The 7,842-nt window shown below is 36.6% G+C and overlaps 1 protein-coding gene across 1 annotated transcript in view; it reads right to left on the bottom strand.

The window, feature by feature from the left end:
• Window positions 1-4,280: 4,280 nt before the first annotated feature.
• The window catches only part of LOC111869569 (bromodomain adjacent to zinc finger domain protein 2B), a gene marked incomplete in the record, with an annotated part of 241,275 nt that continues 237,713 nt past the window's right edge, over window positions 4,281-7,842 (bottom strand). The window contains 1 exon segment of the mRNA XM_023861196.2: window positions 4,281-6,110. Within this exon segment, the coding sequence (XP_023716964.2) occupies window positions 5,930-6,110 (181 nt within the window).

Here is a 7,842-nt window from a genome sequence, read left to right as displayed (position 1 = left end):
AAGTTATGAAGCTCCTCACTATGCAGTTTTCTCCAACCTCCTGTCACTTCCTCTCTCTTCGGTCCAAATATATTAGTATTGTACTAAAACTGGGTGCCAATTCTGATGGTTGATTAGTTAGTTAGTTATTGGAGAGGGTGGGTTTCCCCATGCACTGAGACCTGTATTGGTCCATTGTGCTTCCCTCTATGATTTCTACCAGTCTCTATATCCTACCGGTACTGGTACTTACCATCAGTTCCGCCCAGCCAGCGAGACCGGCTCTACTAGCTGAGAGGTATCTATAATGCTTCCCCCATCTATCAGAGGTATTAGAGACTGCTCTTGGGCGGGAAACGTCCATTAATTTGGCTCAGTGACCTCCTTTGAAGATATGAGGTTCTTTTACGTGCCGTAAAGCTACGACATGGGACCCATGGCTTAAAGTCCCTCCCGGAGGACTTGTTCCCTGAATTTTTCCGCCTTTAAAAATTCGACGACCTCCGCCGGGTATTTGAACCCGCGTATTACGAGTCATGATGTGGGAACATTACCTCTAGACCACGGAGGCCGCTAAAGAGATGATTAACTACAGGAAAAAATAAACTATTTCAGCGAAAATTTAAATTAGAAATTGATGTTTCTTTCTTGGCCTGATATTCTGCAGGTTGGGAACCACTGGCTTACAGAGCTGGAGTGGGTGAAATGGCCAACTTATTACTTCATGTCATTACATTTGTAACAGGAACTATACAGGACATACAGACACCAGTGCACAATGTATTACTCTTTTTTTTATTTCATGACATTTCAGAAAAGGAAACAATTATTTTTTGAACAACAACACACAAAATTACACAACCCCATTATACTATCAAAACAATAATTACATATTTTGTGTGTGTAGAAATTATGCTGTGTGATCCATTTCTTTTGTTTCAATATTCCTTTCCTTTCCCCCCTCAATTTTTAAATACATTCCCATAAAACAGACAATTTTAATTTTATATTACATTATATTTCTTACTTTTTATCAGCTAAGAGGCACAAGAATTTCATTAAACGAGGTAGTACCCGTTTTTTCTTCTTCAACTTTCACTTGACTTTTTTAATGACTTTCCTGTTGATTAACAGAAAAACCTACATTAAGAGTATAAATAAACATTGTCACACAAATACAATCATATATATTTTACTTATACAATTAAGAGTGTTGTATTCTCAGTAGTGTCTGTCAATTAACCACAGAAACATCCCTTTCATTCAAGCTAAACCTAACATCTGCACATGACAAAAGAAGAAAATATTTTTTGACATATTAATTAGGTAAATATATTATTATTAAATATCTTAATATCTTACAAGAAACACTGTTTCAGGAAGTTGTATGTGATTCATCAATAGTTTCTGAAAACACTATATTACTCACACTTCAAAATGTAAACTTTCTATTTAAAAAAAGAACTGCACTTATTTACCTTTCATAAACACATAAAATAAATATTTACAATTTTTTTTATTGTTCAGCAAATGTCCATTACTTATATAAAAACACTGTCTTCAAATCTGATCTGTGAGAAAACACCGATTTTTTAAATGCAGTTTTCTGTCGCCTCTTTAACTGGCAAAAAGTGTTAATCTGCAGATGCAGACATTGGTTCTTAGACAATGACAAAGGACAATCAGACACGTGCGTATGGTTTGAGGCACAGTTTAATTTTGTTCCCGATGAACATGTTCAATTCATCCACTAAAATCTTCTCTGGTGTTCATCAGCATCAAAGACGAGTTAGAACCCAACGTTTCGGAGATGTGCTGTGCCTCCATCATCAGGGTTAGACAGCATATCTCCATTATGTTGGATTTTTATTCAACTCTGATGTGACCAACGGCCCAAGAGTGTCTTACTTGCTGTGAGAGTTTCAGGTCCTACATGTTCAATCAACAATTATATAATAACAACTTATTAAGCCATTATGTGAATCACATAACCACCTACACGTGATAATGACGGTGTGCATTCCATTTAGTCATGACACAATCCCACCAAACACATTGGGACAATTGCAGTGCAGCTGAGCTGCATTCAGGGGGTATCCTGTTTGAATCCCAGCTAGGAATCTTCTGAGATGCTTCACAGTTTTCCTCAGTCTTTCAGATTAAGTCAAATAGGCCATGACCTCTTCCACCAAATCCTTCCCAGGACACTTTTTAAGTTACCCTCATTCAGCGTGGTGTAGCATAATACCTTGAGCTGACACAGTGTCACTAAGGAATATCTAAATCAGGTCTGTCAGCAAATTAGATGTCCCAGTTTGTATCAGATGCGGCCTCTCAGCTATCAATATACCGTTTAATTGAGACTAGAAACATGTGTTTCCGATGACAGAGTTAAAATACATAACAGGACTGGAAAGCAGTAACATATATCACTTGCATTAAGATACCCACTTTGAATCCTGCATGGGCACCATCTATTCTGAATGAACTCTTTTTTTTCCTTGTGGATTTCATCAATCCCTAAAGGGAAAGTCATGGAATAGTAGCTTCTGCTTGATTCACTATTCAATAGTGTCTTTCCATTATCTAACATGATGCAGGTAATACTTTTGTATAAAAATAATCAACCAGTCATTGTCTAAGGAATAAATGGGTAGGGGTACAAACTTTCCAATAAATTTACCGTAAGTCTCAAAGTCACTTCCTCTAAGACCAATCTGAAAAGTGAAAAATCGCACAATAGCGTTACTAAACATTCTATTTGAATACACAACTTGAGACATAAATATCTGTGTCACTTCCTTTCATCCTGAAGTGTGTGTGTGTGTGTGTGTGTGAGTTATCTCATTTTAAGGATGATACCGCAAAATGATCAAAAATCATCAAGATATTTCAAATGCTACAATATACTAAGTTTTCCCTCTCAATACTTATGTCTCCACAGTGGTGATGAAATGTCTTTATTGTTTTTATTTCAGTTGATAAATATTGCAGATAATCTGCTGAAAATAAACAATAAGTCAATTATAAGGAATGTAGAAGACTTTCTCCCCCTGGCCTACAATCCTAACATAGTAATGGGGAAGTCTGTGGGTCCTGACCAGTTGGACAGATACACTAACAAGGATGTATGCCCCTGGAAGGGTCACCCAAGCATGGAAGGTTGAAGAGTAGTTAGGCAGCTTGTACAAAGAAACAAAAGACAAAATACTGGACATGTACTTAAGCCCTAATCAAGACAGAAATTCATACAATGTAAAACAATGGTTGACAGAAGATCACTGTCTTCTGGGATGTGACATTGTGTATCTCGGTAGACTGGTACCAATGCTTTGGGAGAACCTACTGCATCCATCCTCAGGGCAGAAGTGTGCCTCAGCGAAGTTTGGCCCATTTCCAAAGTACGAGTTCAAAAAGTCCTTACTAAAGTAACAATTTCTGAAGTTTCAAACATTCAAGTTTCACTACACTTCTGTTATTCCTCCAGTGAAGTTTGTGTGCATTGAATTTAATGTACTCCACACAGTTCAACCAATCTGCTTAAAAAGTAGTACTCTAACCAGAGTAGTGGCTTCCAACACTAATAAATTACAGAAAACCCACTATTAAGTGGGGTGAGATAAAATAAATGCACTAAACACCTTTTATATATAACAAGTTTTTCAGGTTTTAATTACTAACTACATTAACTCCATGCAGTTGAATTCTTCTTTAGGAGCTGCCAGTTGTTCGGCTACTCAAGAAATTCCCAACATTTTATGGAATCTGATGGTTCGTTAAGAAGTTTAAAAAGCCCACCACTGTCCTCATCTTGAAACAGATGGCTCCACTCCCACCCCCAATCCTATACAATCCATTTTAATATTATTCTTATACCTACTCCTTTGTTATCTGAGTGGTCTACTTCTTTCAGGTTGTCCTATCAGAAATCCAGATGAATTTCTCATCCCTCCCATTTGTGCTACATACTCGACCCCTATCATTATCCTTAATTTGATAATTTTAACAATATCTGGTAGGAGTACAAATTATTAAGATCTATGTTATGCAGTCTTCTTCACCTCTTATTAATCCTGGCCCCCCATGCCCAAATATTCTCCTTAGCACCGTATTCTCAAACACCCTCATTCTGTGTTCTTTCTTTACTGTGAAACAAAATTTTTCAGCCATATAAAACACCACGCAAACCTACAGTTTTGTGATATACCCTGAACAGGAAGGTATCAAATATTCTTTCAACTTAATCTGCTCTTAATCATAATATGGGAAACTTAATAGTGTGGAAAAATCATGCCAAGCTTTCACTTCAATTCATTTGGTTCTTAACAGTGAACAAAGCTGTTTCATGAATTTCATAATACATTACCTCCTGGCTTCATCTTCATTTGTAGTTCAGCAACATCACTGAACTAAATGGACTGGTGTAGTTGTAATATTCTTGACTTGTAATCACAAGGTGCTTGGTTTGAATTTCAACCAGGACACCAGCTATCCTGACTGAGGTTTTCTGTGGTTTTTTTCAGCCCCTCCAAGCAAATGCTGGGGTAGCACCTTGATTAAGCCAAAATCTTTCCAAATCATTCAAATTCATAAACAGTCTTACCATTTGATACTATACAGTCTAGCATCATAAAATAACATAAGAAAAAGAAAAAAGTTTAATTTGTCTGTTGTCTGCATACATTGACCTATGGTAGATTTTAGAGCCACAAAAAAAAAAAAAAACAACAACAACAACAACACATTTTAAGACTTATGGCAGTAGTGGCACACTTTTAGAAAATTAATATTATGCATGAGCAGTGAGACTGTTGCTATGAGATTTTATTATCTGCCTTTAAAAAAATGTTCCTCTCATGTTTAATACACAAATACAAATCCCTGCTTTTGTCAACTGAGCAGATGTGTGTACGATCTTTGCAATTCCTCCTAAATGACATTTTAAAAATTTTACATCCAATATTTTATTATGAAATAATTCAATTTTTTCCATGAAGAAAAAATATACATTATATATATTCGCTAAAAAGCCATAATGTACCTGGAGAAGACCTATTTCAACAATGGAGGACATTTATAGTGGTCTTCATTGTTATGTTTTACATTCACAGTTTCAGAAGAGAACAGGAAGTTTACATTGTCTCACAATCTTCTTCAGCTGTTACATGATGGAATCATACTGAACAATGATGAAAGTCAATTAATTTATGACAAATGTCATTTGTTACATGGCCATGGTGATGTGTTCTTTTAGTAATGAAAACACAAATACTAAGGGGGTGGAAAAATTTCAGTTGGAATGAAGCACTGTGGAAAGTTAATCCAAACAATTTGTTTTTAAGGTTAGAGAGCTTCAACATCTAAGACATACATAAAGGAAATACTTTTATATCTCCTCATAAAAAGAATTAAAATAATTAAATAATTCAATTACACTAATAGCAGTGGCGTCTACTACACTCTTCACATCATTCATACTTGCACCTAATTCTGAAAACACACAAATTAGCACACTTAATTTTTCTGAAACTTTGCTGTCATGAACATAAAATTAATTTATTTTGTAGTCAAAAAGTGATAACTGTTTACCACATTTTTGAAAAAGCAAATTATTTCTTCAAACAGAAGTCTTCAATTACAAACAAATCTTCTTTAAACTGACGTTGCATCATTCTCAAATGCACAAATGAATGCAGCAATTTACGAAATATTACAACACGAGATCATTTAAAACGAAGCTGCTCCCTCCAAACTGATCGTGGCAGTCAAATTAGTGAGTAATTGTATCGACACCTTCACTACTCCATTTGTCACCACCAACAGTCGATGTGTATTGTAAGGCTTTCTTGATACCGGATATAGAGGAACACAACACTAAAACCCATGCTAACACTCACCAAATATAAACTGAGGTCACGTGTCTCAAATTAGTAGCTGTACTCCTATTACTTTATGATGGTGGACTTATGATGGCTTTGGGGTGACTACCATTAAGTTCTCCCCACCGAGTCTCAAAGAATGATCGCATGCTATGACCAGCCTTTCCCACTGGAGAATCATCTTCATTAAATGTTTCACAGTTATTGAATATCAGACGCACGTCTGCACAGAATTCCTCCCTCGACTTGTATCTGCAACAGACGAACACAATGTGTTAGTAATGAGCAGGGCCCAGATTTTGATGACATGTCACTTTTTTCCTTGTATCCTATGCAATGCTCTTAAATATATAAATCTCGGATATGAGCTGCTGGTTACAGAAATGTAAATTTTATAGGTAATTTTTTGGACTTTTACGGGTATTTCTTGTCATTTTTGGCCATTTTTGGGAATTTTTCTTCATATGTTTTCTGAAATGTGAATAACATGGAAGTGACGTGTTCTTTCTTCTCTCCTTTGGGTCATTTTCTGGATTTTTTCAGCCATTTTTTGAATATAGTCAGGTCATCAAAATCCGGGCCCTGCATATTACTTTTTGGGTCATATTTTAGGTCATTTTTAAAATATTTTCAGGTCATCAAAATCCAGGCCCTGGTAATGAGTAATAAATCACCCACAAAGGAAGAATTCAGAAAACTGCATAATGAGGAGCTTCATAACTAGTACACTTTCCCAAATTTGGGGATGATTAAATATCAATGGGAAAGAAATGGGTGGGGCATGTAACACATATGAGACAAGAAAAGCATATAAAATTCTAGCTTGAAAACCTGACTCAAAGAGATTATTTGCACGGCCTAGGCATAGATGGAACAATAACATAAAAATTAATCTTAAAAACAGGGCATGAGGGTCTGGACTGGATTAAATTCTAAGCATGATAATGAACTGTCATTTTTCATAAAACGTGAGGAATTTCTTGAACAGCTGAGCTACTGTCTGTTTTTTTGGATGAGTTCTTGTCCCTGGAGTTAATAAGTTATATCTGGCATGGCAAGAAGAAACATAAAGGATTACCATACTCAATCAAACACGTAAAATGATATTTGAGGTTTTCACAGCAGTGACTATGAAGAAAGCTGTCTTCTGGGATGTGGCACCATGTAGATATTGTGCTGACATTTCGGAGGAATGTATCGCCTCCAACTTCAGGGTAGAAGAAAAAATAAAATCCACGAGCTAGGAACCAGTGTGAGCACTCTTCATGTAAAATGAGGTTCTCTTTTACATATATCACTGTAACAGTGATTAACTGGGAAGTACTGAAGCAAAACTGAGCAAGAAGTGGGGACAGGGCAACACATACTTTTTCTTGTCCCTATCTGAGAAGTGGAGAATCGCCCCATTTGTGTTATGATCCAAATATTCCAAAAATTTACATTCATAAACAAACTGTGGTTGCAAAGCATGGGGAAGACAGTCTTAAAGTCTCACTGTGAGCTTAGAAGGGGGGCTGTGGCCATGTGTGGAGAGCTGGACATGAAGCCAAAAGTGCCATGACTAACAAGTGAGTTAAATGCAAGGCGCAGAAAAAGCAGAATGCAGTGAGATATGGTGAAACAGTAGTGGACAAAAACAAGCTGACATCAACATCTGAAGTGGTTACTGACAGTGTGATAATAACTGTTCCAAAACAAGATATCTCTTACAGTATTATTGTGTGTAATGACTTGACAGAACTGAATAAGTCTCTCTGTACACATACTTCAACATAATCTTCACAATCTGTATGAACTTCATTGAAATCTGCAGGCTCATTCAATTCTACTATTTCTCAAAAATATTGTGACGTGGATGGTGTAGCGGGAGGTGGGGGTCGCACCCCCACTCCGTCCATCAGTGTGCAACGCTCGGTAGACACCCCTTTCCCCGCGGTGACATAATGCGGGACGCCGCAGTTGCTACATAGCCGTAAACAATTCC

This window comes from Cryptotermes secundus, unplaced genomic scaffold, assembly GCF_002891405.2.
Source record: "Cryptotermes secundus unplaced genomic scaffold, Csec_1.0 scaffold512, whole genome shotgun sequence".
In the NCBI taxonomy this organism is placed as follows: domain Eukaryota; kingdom Metazoa; phylum Arthropoda; class Insecta; order Blattodea; family Kalotermitidae; genus Cryptotermes; species Cryptotermes secundus.
Note: the sequence above shows the minus strand (reverse complement) of the source record. Positions and strands in the feature narration are given on the sequence as shown.